The sequence below is a fragment of the Chelonoidis abingdonii genome, chromosome 8, assembly GCF_003597395.2.
Source record: "Chelonoidis abingdonii isolate Lonesome George chromosome 8, CheloAbing_2.0, whole genome shotgun sequence".
Taxonomy (NCBI): domain Eukaryota; kingdom Metazoa; phylum Chordata; order Testudines; family Testudinidae; genus Chelonoidis; species Chelonoidis abingdonii.
Window position 1 is genome coordinate 32,359,475 of NC_133776.1, and position 22,470 is coordinate 32,381,944.

General features: G+C 41.6%; 1 protein-coding gene across 1 annotated transcript in view; it reads left to right on the forward strand.

The window, feature by feature from the left end:
• The window catches only part of SLC9A9 (solute carrier family 9 member A9), a 327,170-nt gene that overhangs the window by 96,000 nt on the left and 208,700 nt on the right, over window positions 1-22,470 (forward strand). The window contains exon 6 of the mRNA XM_075068481.1: window positions 2,441-2,546. Within this exon, the coding sequence (XP_074924582.1) occupies window positions 2,441-2,546 (106 nt within the window). The remainder of the gene's footprint in view (window positions 1-2,440; window positions 2,547-22,470) is intronic.

Here is a 22,470-nt window from a genome sequence, read left to right on the forward strand (position 1 = left end):
TAGACACTTCCTATGCCTATGGCAAAGGTTCTCCTCTTGGCCTAAGTAATCCACCTCGCCAAAATCCAGTACCTAGATTGACAGGAGAATTCTTCCATCAACCTAGTGCTGTCTACACAGGGACTTAGGTTAGCTTAACTGCGTTGCTCAGGGGTGTGGATTATTCACACCAGTGAGCAACATAGCTGGATTGACCTAATTTTTAGTGCTGTCTACATGAGGACTCAGGCTGGCTTAACTAAATTGCTCAGGGATGTGAATTATTCGCACCCCTGAGCCGTGTAGCTGGGCTAACCCAGTTTTCTAGTGTAGACCAGCCCTTGAACACTGTTGGAATTCCCTCTCTCCACACTGTTCAGAGATTGCTGGGAAATGCTGTTCTATGGCATTCAATCTATAGCTTGGTCAGCATTAGGGAATGTTGCTAAAAGGGTCTATCTAAACTTTGCCTTCTCTTCAGATGTGGGAGAAACTTTGAGAGAGCTGGATGGGCTAAGAAGTCTCTTCCAGAAGAAGGGGCAAGCGATTCATTATTCTGTTGATTTCTGCATTATCCTTATGCATTTTAGGCTTTGTCTACACTAGCACCATTTTCTGTATAGCTTATGTTGCACAGGGCTGTGAAAAAACACACCGACAGAAGTGCCTGTGTGAACACTGCTATGTCAGCAGGAGATGCTCTCTCACTGACCTAGCTACCACCACTCATTGGGGTGGTTTAATTATGTCTATGGGAGAGCTCTCTCCCGTTGGCATAGAGTGGCTACCTTCATACAGCTGTGCCACTGTAAGCTCTGTCGTATAGATATGGCCTTCATTTCATTTGCCTAGACTTGGAGTCAGACTCCTCTAGAAAGGGGCTCTGATAACATTCAGAAGGCTGCGGGAGGAAGATACTTGAAAGGGAAACATTTTTTTTTTGTTTGTTTTCTTGGAAACAACTTCGTCAGTGTGGATCTTTGTTTGGTTTGGCCTGCCACGCCTATATAAACTTTTCTGTTGACCTCGGTTACTGTTTACTTTTCCTATTATTTATTTCACAGTTTCTGGATGATTTAGTTGGGGATTGGTCCTGCTTTGAGCAGGGGATTGGACTAGTGACCTCATGAAGTCTCTTCCAACTCTGATATTCTATGAGTCTATGATTCCGCGTTTAAGACCTTGCCAATAACTTAATATTGGAAGTGGCAAATGCTTGTTTTCACAGATATGGAAGACGGAATCATTTTCTATGGAATAGGGCATCCAGAATGGTACTTCAAAGCTGCTGTATTAATCTGGATCGTGGTACATAAAACCCCACAGGAGAACTGAACATCAGAATTGGGACTCTAAACTAATACTAGATTCCAAACTCTCCCACTGCTGAACACATGTTGGAAAATCCTTTCAGCACTAGGTTCAGTTCTACCAATATTCTGTACAGAAGGTTCAAAGTTCTAGAAAGAGAAAAAAATCACCCACACAAAGTAAACGTTGGTTTGTGAATCTTCAGTGGTAGCGTTAGTGTAAAAATGCCCTTTTCTGATATGTCAGATGTAAACCTGAAACCCTGGAAGCATTTCTAAACTTCAGGATTCCTTTGCTATTAAGATTTAGTCAATTGCACAGTTATGTACCAGGATGAGCACCAGTGAAGAAAATGCAGTGAGATACTGTGTAATTTTCCAAACATACAAATCATTAAGAAGCTTTACATTACATTTTTGGTAGAAAGGGAAACCTCTGTTTGTTTCATGAAAACAGTGAATATGAATACTCATATAGAGCATATGCACAATACTTTTCACCCATAGAACTCAAAGCACTTACAGATAGGGAAACAGAAACACAAAGAGGTTAAGTGACTTTCCCAACATCAGTTTCCTTCAGACCCAAATTGAATGAGTTATTTTATCAGTAATCTCAAAATATAAGTATAAATTTTTAGGGAAAAATGTTAAAATTAATGGCACTAAGTGCTTTATAAACATCAAAGAATTAAGCCTCACAATCTCTTTGGGAGATCGTAAGTATAAGCATTGTCTTGTTCATGAATAGGTAAATTGGGGTTCAGATCGCATAGGAGGTCCATGGGAGAGCTTTCTCCTTACCTCCAGTTCTACACTTTAGTCACAAGACTATTTCTCTGATATTAGGGGTAATCAGAGGTATAGTTTTAGTTTGTGTAAGACTGAAAGATGGCAGGGAGGGAGGGGACATTTCTAGTTCATGTAAAGCAGCAAAACTCTTAAAGTTATTGCTGGATTTAGGGAGCTAGTGTACTTAAATGTATCCCTTTTCTAATGTATTTCATTCAGTTAATGTGCAAACTGTCATGGTACACTGTTTAGATGTTAAAATATGCTTATCAAAACTCATTTCTTTCCCCTTTAGCTCATTAGCTATTCTAGAATTATGAAAATAACAAGCTTGCTTTGCTCTGTATGTTTCCTTCTAGTGACAGTTCTGGCTATTTTCCACGAGCTGCATGTGGATACAGATCTGTATACCCTCCTTTTTGGAGAGAGTGTCCTAAATGATGCTGTGGCTATAGTTCTCACATAGTAAGTACAAACATCTGTATTCCTTAAACAATGAAATAACTCTGAATTGTCCTGGTAAATAGCTCTCTCCATACAAATATCAATGTAGAGTTTAAAGGTTGCATTAAAGGGATACACTTCTGGAAATGTAATTGGTGCATTAAGTACTCAATTTGCAATGTTAGTGGGAGTTGTGTGTCTGAACTGCAATTTTTGGTTGTGAATACTCAGCCCAGAGAACAATAAATGTTGTAAATGTGTATATTAAATCTGATTAATGTTCTACTCTGAACAATGTGTCTGAATGGAGTTGTGCTACTGGATCCTGTAAACATGGGAGGTTTGCCAGATTGGAGGCAGAAGTTCAGGAGCAGAAGCTATCTCATACTCCTTTTTTCTGCAATCTATTGTTTTCCAAGGCAACACCACAAAGCAGTGCAGGGTAGTACTGCTTATCTCCCTGTGTCTATTAAAACCAGCAGGCTTTCAGCCAGTAAATGTAAGATAATATTTCATAGAACCTTTCATTCCCAAGGATCCTAAAGCACTTCACAAATGATGGGCTCCATTTACCCTGGGTTTATGCTGCCATGTAAACACAAACCCTAACTACGTGATTAGAAGGTTCCCAAGTTGGCTTCAACTGCCATGTCTGGGACAGTCTATCATTCTTTGGACCACTGCTATAAAAAGTAAAACAACCACCCCACTGCACACTCAGAATGTATTCTTTAAAGTTTCAATCAAACCTGGTTTTCATCAGCATGCCAAAAGATACTTCTCCTCAGTGAAGACAATTTCCCTGCTAAATGTCTTCTTTGGATGCTACAGCTATTAAAAAACAGATTGCAGGATTTTCTTTTATACTGCAAAACATTTTTTTCCCCCTCTCTTTATAGTCAATAACAATTTAACTTTTTTGCTGATATATCCAGAAATATTTAACAGGCAGTTAACAAGTCTGGAAAATTTACAATCATATAGATAAAAGATTTGAAACATATAAGCAACTGAAAATGAGGGGGGGGGAGGTAGAATAGAAATATTCCAGCAACCTTAGATATAACTCTCACTACATGCTCTAGCTATTTTAAAATATGAAAATAACTAACAAGTGAGTGAACAAGGCCTTGGTTCAGAAAAGCAATCTTATTCTGCAATTAAGCATGTATTTAACTTCTGTTAACTTCAATATAAGTTATGTACATCCTTAAAGTTAAAGTTAAGCATGCAAGAAACTAAGCACATGTTTGTCTTTCTTGAGTCTGGGCTATAATGTAGCCACCTCTGGGATGGAACACAGCAACTGTCTGATAACACACAGCAATACTACTCAGAAGTGCTTTAAGGACAAGGCATGTAGAAGAATTTCATTTCCAGTTGAAGTTATAAAGTGAATTTTGGTAGACAGTATGTAATGAATCAAACTGGGGATTTTTCTCCCTTGTTGTAACAGCTTGTTTTCACAGCCAGTACATAATTCTTGCAAGATATGTAAGATCAGCATTAACACTCCTATTTAATTGTTCATTGTCTAAATACCAGTCTTCTTACGTTCCCCTACACTTAAGCCCTGTTATTGTTTTTAGAGCAAGAACAACATTTCCATTTACTGTCAAGAGTGTGAGCACAGAATCTGATGATTATATGCAGCACAGATGTCACATTCAGTAAATGCAGTCAGAATGTGTAACTTAACAGAGTATCTGTTGTATCAGAAAACAAATGAACAAAAGGAAATTTAAATCAGAGACTAGAAAAACTGAAAGAATTGTCACAAAATAAAAGCACACAGTTAAAATAGGAATCTATTGTACTAACCAAATATATAAGAAATACACAGATGGGTTTCTTTCTCTGATTCTGTTGTATTTGAGCTGAGCTAGTGCAGGATATCCTAGCGAATAGCTATGTGACACTTAAACTCAAAACTCAAGCAAAACTCAAAACAGAAGCAACTCAAACAAACAAACAAAAAAGCCAGAATCTGTACAGTATCATTTGTTTTCAGCAGTTGGGCTGCCAAATAACATAGACTTCTTCAAAGGTCAAACTCTGAGGAATCACTGAAGTACAACACAAATCTCAAAAGCGCAGCAATATTGTATAGTCCACAAGTCAGGAGTTTCTAACATCTCCTCTTTTCCCTGTACACAAATACAGGTCATAGGGTTTAATCCATCAATCTGCAAGTGAAGACTGAAGATAGATAGGACTATGCTTGCCATAAACACTGGTTTTTCTTCAGAGCTTTCTCATCTGTTTTTCTCTGTTTCTGACAGATTGTAACCCTAGTCTCTGCAGCAGGATCTGTTTACACCAACAGCTAATATATTTTTCTGTATATTTTTAGTAGTGAAATTTGCATCAGATGGTAAAGGAAATGCCTATACTCCTACAGATGAGGTTGAAAAGAATCTGAGAGATGTTTAATTTCTAGCCTAAATAATGAGTTGTTGTACCAATTGTGTAAACCTCAACCCTACCATGATTTTCTTTCCTAAAGGCTTTTTAGTAAAGATGAACTGCTAATAAAATCAACTTCAGTGTCTTAGCACTCCAGTAAATCAAACAAATTCCTTCTAGCTGCATGCAGAAGTATTGTGTTCTAGTGTTAAGAAAGTGTAGCAACTTTCATCCCATGGCACAGACACCATTTTATTTTTACTTTTTAAAAGAGATACTCCAAGTTGTTTTCAGTTTGGTGCAGTGGCAATGACTGTATAACTAGACTGGGGGGGGAATATTTAAAAATGTGAAGCTCTATACATAGAAAGGATCAGTAGTAATAATACAGTGCTGTGCTCCTTCGTATATTATTTAATGAGTAAAAGGAAGAGAGAATGAAAGAGGGGCTGCAAAATGTGTTTCATCGGACAGCTGAAGAAACCCTAGGCAAATGTCTGCAAGGCGGACTCATTTTAAATTCTAAGGGGGATCTTACATTTATGCATACTGCCTCTTACCTCAGAGGATCCCAAAGTGCTTAAAAATGATGTGCCTGACCCTTGGTGGGTTCAGTGTGGGTTGGGAGGAGAGAGGGAAGGTTCAGTGTTCCTCCAGCTCCACTTCACCCACTCATGGACAAACAAACAGGACATGGCAGCTTGTCCTTCCTGAATGGAAGGGACAGCCTACTGCACACAAATAGGGTTCATGTTGGGACAGGTTTGTCCCCCTTATATTAACCTCCTTTATACATCAGTCAGTGAGAGAAGGACAGTACTCAGGTGAACTCACATGACACCTTTTATATACATTTAGTAGGTGACGCTACTCAGTGTGCCACCACAAGAGGGATTCCACCTGCCTTTAAATAACACAGGCCTCATGCCTCCAGTTACCATCCGCATGAGCACTTCAGCTCCCCCACCATCACTGGCAGCTTTCCAGTGTAGGGTTGCCAGGTGTCCACTTTTCGACCAGAACACCTGATCAAAAAGGGACCCAAGTGGCTCCAGTCAGCACAGCTGACCAGTCTGTTAAAAGTCCAGTTGGTGGCCAGCGTGCCCCTCTGACTCCTATGCAGATGGGTGGCCACAGGGGCTCTGTGCAGGAACCATGGCCAATAAGAGCTGCAGGGGTGGTGCCTGCGGGCAGGTGCAGGGCACAGAGCTTCCTGGCTGCTCCTCCATGTAGGAACCAGAGAGACATGTCGCCACTCCCTGGGAGCCCCCTGAGATCAGAATTGCCCAGAGTCCACAGCCCAACCCTCTCCCCCGCCCCCGCACTCAAACTCCCTCCCAGAGACCGCACTCTCTTTTGCACCCAACCCCCCTGCCCCAGCCTGGAGCACCCTCCTGCATCCCAAACTCTTCATCCATGGCCCGACCCCAGAGCCCACCCCCCCACACCCAACCGCCTGCTCCAGCCTGGATGCCCCTTCCACACCCTGAACGCTGCATTTCTGGCCCACTCTGGAGCCTGTACTCACAGCCCAGTCTGTAGGCCCTCCCACATCACTGCCCCAGCCTAGAGCCCCCTCCCACACTCTGACCCCTTCGGCCCCAGCTCGGAGTCCCCTCCAGTACCCCAAACCTCTCATCCATGGCCCCACCCCAGAGCCCACACCCTCAGCCAGAGGTCTCACCCATCCCACACCCCAACTCCCTGCCCCAGCCCGATGAAAATGAGCAAGTGAGCGCGGGTGGGGGAGAGTAAGCAACAGAGGAAGAGGGGATGGAGGGAGCAGGAGTGGGGCCTCAGAGAAGGGGTGGAGCAGGGGTGGGGCCTCGAGGAAGGGGCAGGGCAAAGGTTTGGTTTTCTGAAATTAGAACATTGGCAACCCTATGCTAGTGGCCCTTAGAAGCATATTTTAGTCTGTATAGTTTTATACTTTCCGTGGTAATTAATGCTATAGATCAGGTTTTCTTGAGGCTTCCATTATACTCCCTTATCTACAAGCAGATCAGCATAAGGGGCCATAGTTGTAGTAGTAGCTTAGCAGGCCATAGTTGTTGTAGTAGCTGCAGAATGGCTGGACAGACATTATGTTAGTGGGGGAAGATCAGCAGCACAAAGCCAGGAGGATTTCACCCTCAAGAAGTGCTGGAGAGGGCTGCAGCAGGGTAAGAGAGATTAAGAATGGCTGGGTAAGGTGAGTGGGTAGCTGACCACAGCTGTGGCTGGTTTATTGAGGGCCCATGTGGCCCTTAGAAGAGGGCAGTGGGCCAGGAGCACACAGAGTCTCTCTCTCTAGCAGTAGAGAGGGAGGGACCTGGCTGCCTGGAAGCTGAGAGGGTACCAAGACTGCAGCAGGGCTGGGAGAAGGTCAGAGGAACTGGGGAGCTCTGGCCTAGAAACCCTCCAGGCAGCAGGCCTTGTTAAAGGCCAAAGAAGAGAACTGGAGAGGGCAGCCCAAAGGCGGGTAGAGGCAGGAGGTCCAACCCCCCCACCTTGCCTATGATAATTGCATGTACCCTGCAGTCTCCCCCAGTGAGTGGGGGCTAGACGGTGACTGGCAGTAGCCATATACTGAGGTGAGGTGGGGATAGGGGGTTGGGGGTTCCCCTGAAAGGGGAGACCCAGAGACTGTGGGAGTACTGCCAGGGGGCAGCCCCCAAGTGAAAGGGGCACCGGGGTCCAGGAGGGACACGGGAGCCACCGACAGCCGAGACACCAGCCGACAGAGGGCGCTCCTGGGTCGAAGAGCTAATTCCCAGGACAACCGACAGGAGGCGCCGCAGGGGTGAGTCGCTATCCCATTACACCCAGCAATTTTGTATCATTAACACAAACTATTTCTTTGAATAAAATAATCTCAGAATCCTCATGGAGAACAACTACTCTAACAGACAACAAAGAAGTAGCTATTCAAAATTAATATGTTTGAACCTGTTTCACACTGGGGCTTTAAGTTCTGGAAGAATAATCTACAGAACTAAGAAAAGCCCAAAAGTGCCTAAGTTAGTCTTTCCAGACTAATTATTAGAAACGGTCTTTCCAAAAACACTCAGGAAATGACTGAAAATTTCTTTCCTTATGCATGCAAGCCTATGTGACTGCTCATACTAGCAACCAGGTACTTCCTGGGCACATTGTTTCCCAGGAAATTAACTATGCTTTGTAGCCAGTAGTATTAGCTGTAAATCCTTATATGAAAGCCTTATAAAATATGGATGACAAAGTATATATAATATTTACTGGCATATATGTCTCCTTTTCTGTGTCTATTTACAAAGTTTGCTCAGTGTATGAAAATAATGCATATGGGGGCCTACCCCAAAATATGAAACAAACAATATATATGCATGAAAAGTACGATATTTGAAATACTCTGTAATGTTGGGTATGGTTAAAAATATGAGTTCAATCTCTGTCTTCAGATAGCGTCTAAATAATAAAACAATTGATTTTGGATGATGGATGATTGAAATTTTGTACACAGGGAGCCAGATATTTCCAATCATCTCTTCATGCCATTTTCAAGGAAAGAAATAATTTTCATAAGGCTGAGACAGTTATCTGTCAATTCTTCTATAACTCTCAGAAAGACAGAATATTATTCTTCTTGAAAATCAGGCTACACTTCCTCTTGTAGCTCTATAGCAAAAAAGGTAACAAATATGAAGACTCATTTTCCTTTGATTATTATCTAGGAGTTGTTGTTGTATGCAATGAACCTCTTTCTTTAAAGATTTCAAATGATGAGATTTTTACCACTGTATGTAACTTATGCCTCCTGTGTGACTTTTCAGACAGTCTACTAAAGTAAAAACAAAAAACAGAACACACATTTATTTAAAAGATTTTCCTCTGCAAGGTCCAAATCTCATAAAAGGGACTATTTTCTTAGCTGCCAAGTTAACAAGTTCCAACCTGTGGAATTCTTTTCCAAGGGATGCTGTAAGGGCCAAAAGTATAATTGGGTTGAAAAAAGAATTAGATAACTTCATGGAGGATAGGTTCATCAATTGCTACTAGCCAAGATGGTCAGGGATGCAACTCCATGCTTGGGATGTCTCTAAATCTCTGACTGCTAGAAGTTGGGACTAGAGAGAATGCAATGGATCACTCGATAAATTGCCCTGTTCGTGTCACTCCCTCTGAGTTATCTGGCACCAGTCACTGTTGGAAGACAGGATACTGGGCTAGATGGACCATTGGTCAGACCCAGCCTGGCTATCCTTATGTTATTAACTCTCTTGAGATCCTATTTCCTTAACCTTATAAGGGTCTTTCTGTCCTCTTAGCCAACCCCAAGGGAGAAGTCTGATCAGTTAACCAGGGGGACTAGCTATCATTCATACTGCAAGGATGCAAAAATTCAAGATGTTTTTTCTCCCATTCATGGATTTCAATCCCCAGAATTATTAGTATTGTTTATCATGTCTACAGTAACATAAATGTGAGTAGAGCTTTATATACTAATAAAATATGCTGTCTGTGCACTCAGGAGTTTACAATCTAAGGGCCAGATTCTGAAAACCTTAACTGAGCAAAATTCCCACAGACTACAGTTGACTGAGTCTGCAGTATACGGCTGAAACCTTATGCATGTATGGGGATTGTTATCAAACCACAAGAGAATAAGGAGAAATAGGACAATGAAATCTATAGCAGTAAGATAGTGCCCTCGCATTGGATGTTGTGTATGCATTTTGAAGGTAAACATCTTCTTTTAATCTTCTTCCTTCCTCCACTGTCCTTTCTTTATACCATCCCTCACTCACTCAGGTAAACACACTGCAAGATTGAGGTTTGCAGGGTTTGTGCATTCTTTACAGAGACTTGGAGGAGGGAGAAGAAGAATGGTGGAAAGAATGTGGAATGAGGTTCCAAGTAGAAGGAGTTAAATGAGAGGAGGACTGAAGCTTTGTCTGGGAAAGTAACTGAAGGTGTCATTAGCATCTGAGCAATGCAAGAGGCCAATCTGAGCAATGCAAGAGTTAACACGGCTGTTTACTGGCAAAAATCCTTCTCATGCTGAGTGTTCAGCAAGGACAGAATATGGACAAGTAAAGGTTACTAATTTGGGTTCTCTGCTAACGCAGATATCTTAGCAGAACCTTACCCAAGAGATGTGTTCCACCTACCAATGAAAGCCCAGTGTCTGTTACCTTTCCACTGCCATTCATAGATGTGATTTGTTTCAGGCTTTAAGGAATCCTTTCTTTGTTTGTTTTTGCCAGAGAGGTGGGCCTGGGCAAATATATAACATTCCATTGTTGTTTGTTTTATCTGAAAATTCTTCCCTGGTAGGAGAGTAAAGGAACCTGTTCATTTTTCTGCAGTAACACAATGAACTTTCATGGTTTCTTTATGAAGTGGTACATTTCCAAGTATCTTGTAATGATGAAGAAATCTCATTTCCAAAGCCTCTGAAAAAAAGAGCTCTTGTCTTACATTACATGGATTCCAAGTCCATTTTTTAAGATTTGACTGCAGGATTTGATACTATTTCTAGCCTGTGAGTAATAAATGAGCTGTCCTCATATACTAGACTCCTTTTAATAGGTTAAAAGAGACTGAAATTTATGGGCAATAATTTGCAGATTGTGGTTCTTCTCAGTCTGCTTGGGTCTTCTCTCATCAGGCCAAAAATAACAGAGTTTATCCATTACCAAATGGTAACCCCAAAAAGAGAAATTTCAACCACTTAGTGTAGGCCAGTAGCAGGGGCTCACAGTGTTGAGGGTCTATGATACAGGGAAAGGGTGTGGCAAATTTGTACAGCTTTACCTATGATTAAAGAGATGACTTACCCAAAATATAGGCAGACTTCCTCTTTCTGTAAATGTTTTTTTGTTGAAGTTTTATCTTCATGGTTCCCTCTGATTCCTTCAGAGTGATACAAATTCATCCAGTGAGCATGTTCCTTCTAGTGTAGTAATACTGTGTACAAGTAGATGCCATGCTCAAGCCAGTTATTCTTGCCATGAGTTCACTGGAATCTTGTATGAGATTTTCTAAAATCACAGAGGGCAAATAATGAAGCACTATTATTCAAATTGTGGATCAGCTTCCAGCAGGAACTGACAGTACAGTCAGTGTTCAGTTTGTGTTGTATAGGCATAATCTATGGCAATGGGTCTCAAGAGCTGGTCCATGGAACTGCTCTGGGTAGTCCAAAGAGACGAATCTAACACAGTGGTGTTACTTATTAGTAGATGTAATGATGATACTTCCTGATAGTTTTAGGTCAGTCCAGGACAATCTTAGAAATAATAACTCTTTTGAACAACTAGACTTAACATAGAAAACAAAAGAAATAAGGACCTTCTTAGACTGTACATGGCTACTTCAAGTATTTTGTGGTTGACTATTTCTTTGGTGTAAATTCTACCATGATTATATCCATGGTCATCTCTAAAGTGAGAGGGGAAGCAAACACAGAAGACCAAAATGAAAAAGTGCAGTTGAAGGTTAAAGAAATTCTGATAGAAAACAGAAAGACAAACTGAAAAGTCACCTGAAGAGACTAGAGAAAGGGGGTCAAGCAATGACAGGAGATTCAGTTCTAACATATGTAAAGTCCACTTGGTCTGCATATAGAAATATGCAAACAGAAACACCCAATTTACCTCCTCTGTGGGCTTGACCCATTGACCACTGAAGTCAATGGAAGTCTTTCCAAAGGTGTAGGATCAGCGTCTTAACTAGAACTGAGTGAAAGTTCTCCAACACAACAGTTTTCCTGGAAGCCCCAGTGTGGTGAGTGTTCTGAGCCTGATGAGTCATTTGAGGTAACTATCTATGAGTTCTAAGGGCCCAGCCAAGCCTCAAGCAAGAGTCTAACCAGGTGACCCAAAGGAAAGCATATAGGTTCCTAAAGTAAGATGCAACTCCAGTCTGCTCAGCATTCCTCCCTGCTACCTTCTTCTGACAGATTGTGCCTGTTTCTCCTGCTGCTCCTGATGAAGCCAGGGCTGACCACCTCACTGTCCTGACAGCTGGGCCAGGAGCCTTGGACCTGGATCTCTCAGGGCTTCCAGGCTCCTAGTTACCCTTTAGTACCCTGGCAGGCTAAAAGGGAGCTGGGACCGCTGGCTCCCAATCACCCCTTTGGAATGAACAGTTTTGATTTTTCTAAATGATTTTTTTATCCTGTTTCATGGAGAATTTTGAAATGTTTGGTTTTTGGCCATACCATTGATTTATATAATGTCACTATAATAAGAATATTATTATTCACTAGCCCATTCTCAGAACATCCCAGCATTTTGTTTGGCCTTTTAATTGCCGTTGGAATTCCTCTGAAGTTACTCACCAGTGTTGACTAACCTAAATAATTTTGTGTCATCTACAGATATTGTCCCCTCACTGTTCACTCTTTCCACATCATTAATAAATTTACTTAATAGAACTGGTCCAAGAATAGATCCTTAGACCCCACAAATAACCTTTTTTCATTGTTGAAAATTGCCCATTTATTTCTTTTCTGTCTTAGCTATGTCAACAGTCGCTGATATTTTTTGTTGTATCTGAAAACCTCTTTGTGTACTTTCTCAGTCAGGCTTTATTTTTTGTTATGATTCTTATGTATATCTGACAGAAGCTGGCAACCCTGATGCACTGAGAAGACAGCAGACTACCCTGATGCATTTACAATCCAAATTGACATTGGGATTTACAGGAAAGAATGTCAACCTGGAAAGGCATGCTGCGTTCCTCCTTGAGACATACCTGAACTGATTTGAAACTCCTTTAATGATTAGTTTTAAATTCCCATTATCTTTTGTCAGGGGCTGACCTTGATTTGGATCCTTTGCCCTTGGATTTTTGGAGCATTATGCAGGCTGGATTTTGCCACAGAATTTAGTGATCTGCTTTTTGTTTTGATTCCTGAGTCCACTGAATATCTGGTTTTACAGTGATAAGACAGCTGCCTGTTTTCATATTCTTCCTTAAACTGCAGATATAGTCAGAAAAGTGGCTATTAAAAATGACATTGTGGGGTTCTGAATTTACTCCCTTAACCACTTTTATATCCAGTGTGCTCATTTAAGAGCCAGAGGCTTTTCTAACAGCCAATACTGACAGCCTGGGATCTGAAAATCAAGTTGTTTGTTTTTTGCTTCTTCTTGTCCATCAAGCACCAGTAATATGGATTCTGCTGTTGGAGCTTAGCTAACAGTTTTGTTGATGAAGTGTGTGACTAACTCTTCCATAGGTTCTGCAGTGTTAATAGGGGTAAAACTTGTTCTTCTCTGGAATGTAAGTAAACGACTTGCAGAGACAGAGAGTAAGTGTGCTGAGTTAGAATATGTCACTTTTCATGGTGTGCTGAAGGTTCTGTTTCTTATTGTACTCTAACTTATATCCAATGGCCATCTTTTACTAGATTCCTGTACTGTGTTTGGCCCTATAGTTAGTTCAATCCCAGGGAAATAAACTGATGCTAAAAGGCCCTTATTTTTGTCCAGTCTTTGAAGTGGACAGCAGACTACAAGGAATACTTTTAATGTTTTGTTTCCTTTGATGCAAATGCATTCAGTCAGCTTGCATCCAAAAAGAATAATAAAAATGACTGTCTTTGCTTCTTATTCACTGTCATTTGTAGTTCAAATAGAAGGCTGTTCAACCCATGCTATGACAATGAAGGATGCCTGCCTCTGCTCAATTCCACCAATTGAGATTTGTAGGGAACTACTTGCATTTCATTGCAAGCTTCACAAAAAATGATTGTTTCAATATTGACTCGTCACACTGAGGTTCCAAGATTTGGTGGTTAGGTGATTGCTTCTTCAATTTCAACTGTACTTTCACCATTCATTCACTCTGATTATGGTTGGCTGATGCTTAGGAATATCTTTACCTCTTCAGGCATTGCTATACATTTTATATATAGATAGATAGATAGATAGATAGATATATAAAATAAAAATTCCCCTCTCACCCCTATGGGTGGTATGTGTCTTCTTCAACCTCGGGTCCTCTACCAGAGGCCTGGGAGTTTGAGGGTTCTGCGCAGTATCTTAGCTGTTCCTAGCACTGCACTCTTCTGGACAGAGAGCTCTGATGTTGTTCCTGGGATCTGTTGGAGCCACTCACCCAGCTTAGGAGTCACAGCCCCGAGGGCTCCTACCACCACTGGGACCACTTTGGCCTTCACTTTCCACATCCTCTCTAGTTCCTCTTTCAGGCCCTGGTACTTCTCCAGCTTCTCATATTCCTTCTTCCTGATGTTGCTGTCACTTGGCACTGCTATATCTATCACCACCGCTGTCTTCTGCTCCTTGTCTATTACCACGATGTCTGGTTGATTGGCCAGTACCTGCCTGTCCGTCTGGATCTGGAAGTCCCACAGAATCTTAGCCCTGCTATTCTCCACAACCTTCTGTGGAATCTCCCATCTGGTCTTGGGAGGGTCTAGCCCATACGCTGTGCAGATGTTCCTGTACACAATGCCAGCCACTTGGTTGTGCCGTTCAGTGTATGCTGTTCCTGCCTGCATCTTACATCCTGCCACTATGTGTTGGACTGTCTCTGAGGCCTCTCTGCACAGTCTGCACCTTGGGTCCTCTCTAGTATGGTAGACCCCTGCTTCAATGGATCTGGTGCTCAGTGCCTGTTCCTGTGCTGCTATGATCAGTGCCTCAGTGCTGTCTTTTAGTCCAGCCCTTTCCAGCCACTGGTAGGATTTCCCAATGTCAGCCACCTCAGCTATCTGTCGATGGTACATCCCATGCAGGGTCTTGTCTTGCCATGGCACTTCTTCTGCTTGGTCTTCCTCCCATGTCTGCTGCTGCCTCAGGCATTCTCTCAGCAGCTCATCTTTGGGGGCCATCTTACTGATGTACTCCTGGATGTTCTGGGTTTCGTCCAGGACAGTGGCTTGGACGCTCACCAAGCCCTGCCCGCCTTCTTTCCGGCTGGTGTAGAGTCTCTGGGTGTTGGACTTGGGGTGGAAACCTCCGTGCATTGTGAGGAGCTTCTGGGTCTTCACATCGGCAGCCTCCATGTCCTCCTTTGGCCAGCTCACTATACCGGCAGGGTATCTGATGACCGGCAGGGCGTATCTGTTGGTGGCATGGATCTTGTTCTTCCCACTGAGCTGGCTCTTCAGGACCTGTCTTATCCTTTGGTGATAAGATATATATAGATATATAGATATAGATATAGATATAGATATAGATATAGATAGATAGATATATGCACCTAATTTAATTTGGGCTTACAATATATTTGTGCACAGACAAGAAATTATCCCTGCAAAATAACCATATTGTTGCATAAATATATACAAGTGCAAAAAACTGCCCATTGTCATGTAACTGGCCCCTATTTGTTCACAAATGTGTATTTTGTGAACACATTAATTTGTTTGAATGTCTGTGCACACACTTCGCGTGTACTATTTAGGTGCCTGGTTTTGAATATTTATCATGTAGTGCCAAAATTTGCCCTTGAGTATGGGGCTGCCATTCAAGTCATAGGAAGTCAAACATATAGGACATGTACATAAGCAGAATTTACCCCAAAACATCCCTGTGCATTAGAAAGGGGATCTACTGAAGCTACTTGTAATAGAGAAAATGATCAGAATAACTTACTTTTATTATTTAATATGTATAGTGTTACAACACACAGATGCTCCAGTCAGGCTTGGGGGCCCATCATAATAACCATTGTACAAGATAAAAAGACATGTCTCTCAAGGCCTGTCAAGGAAGAGAGCAGGGAAATGAGAGCAGAGATGGTATCAGGCCAGGGAATGGGTGGTGGAAAAAGTGATGAGAGGGATGAAAAGAATTCCAGGATAGTGGTAGATGGGGTAAGGATTGTTGGGATGAGAAGTGGGTGGGAGAGTGAAAATGAGGATGAAGGAGGTGGAGTTGGTGGAAGCATTGAATGGGAAAGGTATGTGGAAAGGAAGAAAAATGGTTGGGTTTTGCTAATTTCTTTTCATTATATAAATAACTGTTAATTTTGTTTTCCCCTATAAAAGGTATTGGTGATTTCTTATTCCTGAGAGGATGAATGGGGAAGAAACACTTGTAAAAGGTGACCAAGGTTAAAATTTAAGTCCTTAAAACCATGGGAGAAAATAAGGTTTTGGGTGGGGGCTTGAACCAAACATTTTATTTATTGGAACCCCTAGACAGCCTATACTGTTAATACCACATAGCAGAAAGGGCACTTATAGGGCAGTAAATCAGTTATACAGTCAGTCAAATAACCATGTAACAATAAATTAATAAAGCGGGGAGTTATTTGTACTGCAAGTTAATGAGTGAATCAATTAGGTAGACGGAATCCTTTCCCTCTTTGATTTCTGTAATGACATAATGATTATCTGTCTGCTCTATTTACCTTTGAGGGAGTGTTTATCCCCATGACTGTTAGCCTGTTGATAATACTTTGACATTTTACATCAGTGACCCTCTGGAATAGGTAATGTGAGAATTGGGAAACTGAGCAAACTTGTTATAAATAGAAACTTCTAAAGGACTTTCTCTCCCTTCGTTAAATAGAGTCAAGCCCACTAATCAAGATGTGTGCTTGCTGCATTAGTAAAACTTTGGAATTGTTTCTAAGCATGCCTTTACCTAGGAGAATAATAGTTCTGTTTTAACCACAGAAAACAATGCAGAGGAATGTCAGTAATCCTTGCCCTTGTTAGAATTTCAGTATGAGATTTGAGACTGTGCACGGGATGTTTTTCAGGAGATAATTCCTATCATTCCAGTAAATTTCATGCCGTTTTCAACATTTGCATGCTCACTACATTTTTTTTTATATTGGTACCATGTTAAAGTTCCAGGGCTTTCCTATACTGCAAAGTGAAGATACAGTATTCTTAGATATAAGTTGTCTAATAGAGGCTGGGGGTTTATTCAATTTATTTAAATATATAGCCTACAGTAGCAGTCTGTATTTCATAAATTGGAATAGATTTCAGTGAGTGGGGTTGTGGAGAATGCCCTCAGGGAGGTATGAAAATGTAACTTATCTCAAATCAACTGGGAATGTCTGCACTTGTCATTTCCAGTCCAATCAGACTAACTGGGGGTATTTCTGTCCACTTATTCACAAACAAACTGATAACACTTACAAATATGGCATTCAGGCTCAGAATTAAGAAAGCCACTTGTGATGCTTTCAAATCACGTCGAAGAGGCAATTATTTAGCTACATTTTCAGTACAAGTGACCGTGTTGGCATCAAAGCTTCCTCTTTTCAGAGATTTCTATTGGGAGCACTTCAGAACTGAAGTACACCCTGCTACAAATCAGCTCATTTTTTTGAGTCCTTCCAGGTGTTTTTTCTTATCCAAATAACCTTTCTCCAGTGAATAAGATAGATTTTATGAAAGCAAGATAATTGCACACACTGTTTAATTCTTCTTTTGGAGATGAATCCCTTTTAGTTAAATATGGGTGTATGGATACTTGTTCCCTCGAAGTGTTCCAAAAGCAAACTGACTGCATCCTCTCTGGGGAATCATTTAGGAAAGACCCTGTCTGAATCTAGGAGTATATAAAGCTATTTTCTTGTCTTGTTAGCAAGAGTGTGAGGAGAAGAACAGATATTGGCGAGGGGTAGAGCCCCTTTCTATTTTCATTCATTGCATTCCCACCAAAGCCTTTTCACATAGCTTAGATGCCTTGTAAAAATATAGTACTTGGGGATCTGTCTAAGTGATGTTTCAGCCAGTTGGGAACTGATGGATTGTGTTGTGTCACTGATGGACAGTATAAACCACATAAAAGTCCCTTGTTCTCAATGTTCCAAGCCTTATTTCCAAGGCAGCTGTATCATTCATTAAACTAGTATGCACTATCTATTATTATTATTATTATTATTAACATAGAAGATAGAGTATTCCTGCTGTCAGTTCCTGTGCCCAGGGCCACAATAGCCTGCAACAATCAGGAGCAGCAATTGCAGGGAAAATCCTGCTCAGACCCCACATCCCTGAGAAGGCGCATGCTTGGTGCAGGTGGATTTTTCAGAGATTTTAGCTCTCAAACTCTAACAAGTTTCTATTGAACATGTAAGATCTGTGAATTTTGAAAGGTTTATAACAAGGCCAAATTTGGGTGAATTTTCACAGGGATTAAAAAAGGCATCTGACAACAGAGTGATCCGAGCCCCCCTCTAACACAATTTCAAGTCACTGCTACAAAATGTGGAGATACTAGAATTTCTCAGTGAAACAGTTGCAATAAGTTTTTAAACATGGGCAAAAAAATATATTTTCCCTAATATCATTCTGAGAAATGGCTTAATTGTTTTTGCTGAAATTTCCCAAAACATTTCAGCACGAGGCAGACCCAGCATGGGAAATTTTAGCCAAAGGAGCTACAGTTTGGCAAAGTTAAAAGCAACTGAAAATAGCATCTTATAATGGAAAATGCTGTGTAACTAACTATAGGTATTTCTGCCTGTGCTGCTATAAAAGACATACACACGCGCGCGCATACACACACACACACAGCACATCATGTTACTGCCTTTAGAACAATTCTGGATTTTATATTATTATATGCATATGCACTGAGTCAAGCAGGGGTCCTGTGGAAAAAATAGTATGTCATCATTTAATTAAAGACAGATAATGCACACAAAGGGTCAAAATAAGATTTCATGGCCAATCTTAATTCTGACATTTCTTAACTTTTGAGTGTTTGAATTTGCAAACTTAACATTCTTTTTAATTTTGCTATGTTGGAAGGTTTTAATGGCTTCCATCAAGCAAGTCTTTGATCTCTAGACAATCACACTCCTAGGTGAATCTGATGGGTGTGCTAACCACTCTTGTTTTAGGCTAAATGGAAGGAGCAACTAAGGCTCTTTACTAAGCTGAAGACAATAGAAGATACCACCTAAGGCAATAGCCCTCCTCAGGCTTTGCTAAACTGTGTCATCTGAGGGTTGCTAATGCTGAGACAAGGGGATTGCTTGTCAAGTTATGCATGTAAAAGAAGCAGAAAGCAAGAAAATAATTTAAAAAACAGACCCGCAGAGGGAGAGAGCTCCCTGGGGCACAGGAATCGTGGGAAAAGAAAGGCTTGGAAATTGTGAGGGAGGAAACTCCTGTTTCTTCCTGCTGTTTTCAGAGAAACAAGACTTTGTGCACATTCTTTGTAAATAATCAGGACTGTATCAAAGAAATACCTACTTGTATCCAGGGGTGAAAGTAACTTAAAGGACTTACCGGTACTCTGGAGTCCTTAGGAAGGGGTGGGGGCTCAACTTGAAGAAGCGTGGCCTCTACCAGAAAAGGTGTGGCCTTTAAATCCCCAGGCACTTTAAATCACCATCAAAGGGGGTCCCGCCTCTGGCAGAGCTTTAAAGGGCCCGGGACTCCACTGCAGTAGCAGCAGCTGGGAGCCTCCGGCCCTTTAAATCACCACCAGAGCCCCACCACTGCTATCCCAGGGCTCCAGCAGTGGGGCTCAGGTGGCAATTTAAAAGGCCTTGGAGGATAGTGGCAGTGGGAGCCCCAAGCCCTTTAAATTGCCACCCGAGCCCCGCTGCCAGAGCCGTGGGGTAGCAGCAGCAGCAGCTGGGTGTTCAGGCGATGATTTAAAGGGCCCAGGGCTCTGGCTGCTGCTATCACCCTGGGCCCTTTAAATCATCCCCGGAGCCCTGCTGCCAGAGCCCTGGGGTAGCGGTGGTGGTGCTCTGGCAGCAAGTTAAAGGGCCCGGGGCAATAGCAGCAGCCAAACTCTTGGCCCTTTAAATCACCGCCTGAGCCCCACCGCCACTACCCCAGGGTTCCAGCAGGCTCCTGGGACGATTTAAAGGGTCCAGGGCTCTGGTAGCTGCTGCCCCCCTGGGCCCTTTAAATCATCCCCAGATCCCTGCTGCCAGAGCCCCAGACCCTTTAAATAGCCGCTAGAGCCTCGCTGCCGCTACCCCAGGGCTCCGGCAGGCTCCGGGGACAATTTAAAGGCCTTAGGATGGTAGCGATTACTGGAGCCCCGGACCTTTTAAATAGTCCCCGGAGCCCTTCTGCCAGAGCCCTGGGGAGGCGGCAGCGGGGCTCTGGTGGCTATTTTAAGGGCTGGGGCTCCAGCCGCTGCTGGGAGGCCCAGGACCTTTAAATTGCCACTGGGAAAGCCAATCCACCCCAGTACAGCACACCGGCTCTTGCCATATGCTGTACTGGGGCATACCGGCTTACTTTCACCTCTGATTGTATCATCAATTTCTCCTAATAGAAATAACCTGAGATTGGCCCAAACGGCCTGCAATAGATATATATTTGGTTATAATGTGATTTTTTCCAAAGTTTCAGTTGGGAGTTGGTAACAATAGAATCTGAATTTTAAAAAAGCAATGTTGAAATATGATAAACTTTTTTAAAAAATCCAAATTCCTCATTGAATGGACTGTTTAGACAATTTCCCCCTTAGTAACCTCTTCCTTACAGCATCTCATAGAAGTGGAAATCATTGTTATACATACAGCATTTTCATTTTATATCTCCATTCATCATATACTTATACTTGCTTAAAAGAAATCAAATAGTGCTTCCTTTCTACATTCTTCTACTGATCTGTAGCAAGCAGAGCCAGAAATGGGAGGAGGAGGGAGGAGAAAAAGAGAACCCGGTGGGCCTCTGTTCTCTGCCTCCGGCAGATTGGAAAGGGGTTATGGATAGTTGAAAGCATTCATAAAGAAACTCTCATCCCTGTGGACCATTTTAACAATGTGTATCTCCTTTATTGCAATACTTTTATTCCTCTAGAGTAATGTTAAATATATTTCTGAACTATCCTTCAAGGATTCATGTTTGCAGATTTATGTTACTTTGCTACAGTTACTGTTATAGCCTATGGTCTAAACAATACTATCTACTTTGCACATTCTTAGGGTGATGTGAACACAAAACGCTGTAAGATCAGACTTTGAGGCCAGTAACTATAAGGATAATGAAGCTATTCAGAATTATTTTCACTGTATTAATATTTTTTATTTAAGACTTATCATTGTGGTACCTGTTTTGGGAAAGGTTATAAATTAAAAATAAATCTGTTAGAAATTTTAATTGAGTTTATCCTTGTAAATTAATAAAGTCCTAACAGATCCATAGAGAAATGTATATTGTCTTTATGGAGATCATTAATGTAGCATTGTATCAAGGCCATAGGTTAAATTTGAGATTTTCATTGCAAACTTAGGGAGATTTACTTTCCAAATGACACATAGCATGGTTTTCACCTCCTGCTAATCTCGAAGGAATTCATTCCAAATGCTCTTTACATGTTCAGAATGTTTAAGCTTTATGTAGTGTAGTGTATGTGGTGTTTATTGCCTCTTGCAAGCAAGGCAGTCTTATCCAAGCAAGAGATCTTCCCCTTCCAGTACATTCACTGAAAATCTTTCTTTCATTGGGCTGTTTTCATTAAATGAATAATACTATTTTGTAGTAAGTTGTATTTATTTTAGGATTTGTTTATCCAGAATGTTTTCAAGCCACAGCTGGGAAAATGTTTCTTAACTGGCTTTCAGATATGACACGTTTGCTTGGCTCTGCCTATGCCTGAGCACACGAAATGTGTGCAGGAAGTGGGGGAGTGAAGATCACATCAGGGGTTTTGTGCAATAAATATTTATCTTCTGTGGTTGGAATAAAGGCAGAATGGCTGCCGCAGACCTACAAACCACATCTATCTTGGTAGGTAGGTTCCCAAGTGGTATAAACATCTGGACCAAGACCCTGGCCCTAATCCCACTTGCTTTGAGTTCCAGCAGCATAATGCAAGCAACATTGGAGGTTCCTCCACTGCATATTATTTTACTGTTATTGGAATCTGATCAGTCATCCAAAAGCAGGGGATATTTGGAAATGCCATGACCAAGGCAGAATCTTAAGGCCAGATACTCTGGTCTGGTTGAGCTCCACTCAGCATCAGACAGAAGGGGGAGGAAAGCTGGTTTTCCTGGGGTTCAGATAACTCTAAATCCCTGGGTAAGAGGCGTGGCCATACAATTTTCTCTAGCTGCTGGAATAATCCCTGAAGCTGTGGAGAGCCACTCCCCTTTCAGCACATGGTTCATTTTTCCTATATGTTATTGTTAATATATGAGTTTGGGGGCTGTTACGATATACTTTCTATGAACTGCACTGCGAGATACACATTTTGCTACTGTGCAATGCCTAGCATTCACTGTATAGCAGTGGTTTTAGAGGGCTGTGGGCTACTGGGTGATATGACAAAAAGCAGTAGCTAAGATTGCTACTTGGAAATTTCTGCTACATTGCATGGGGCATTTTTTTCATATGTTTTTAAAAACAAAATGTTTGCTGCTGGTCAAAACAGATATGTGAACAGAGCTGCAGAACTGCAGCATACCTCCACTGGAATATTGTATTAGGAGCATGACATTTTCTGTATGAGGGTCAACAGATTTTCTAATAACTAGAAAACTTTCCCTTAAGCTTTTAATTTCTGCTCCATTCATTTACTGTGTTTGGATCTGGAACAGAGACCCAGAGTCCAGGGTATCCCCAAGTGCCTATCCTCAATTATGGCATATATAGAAACTG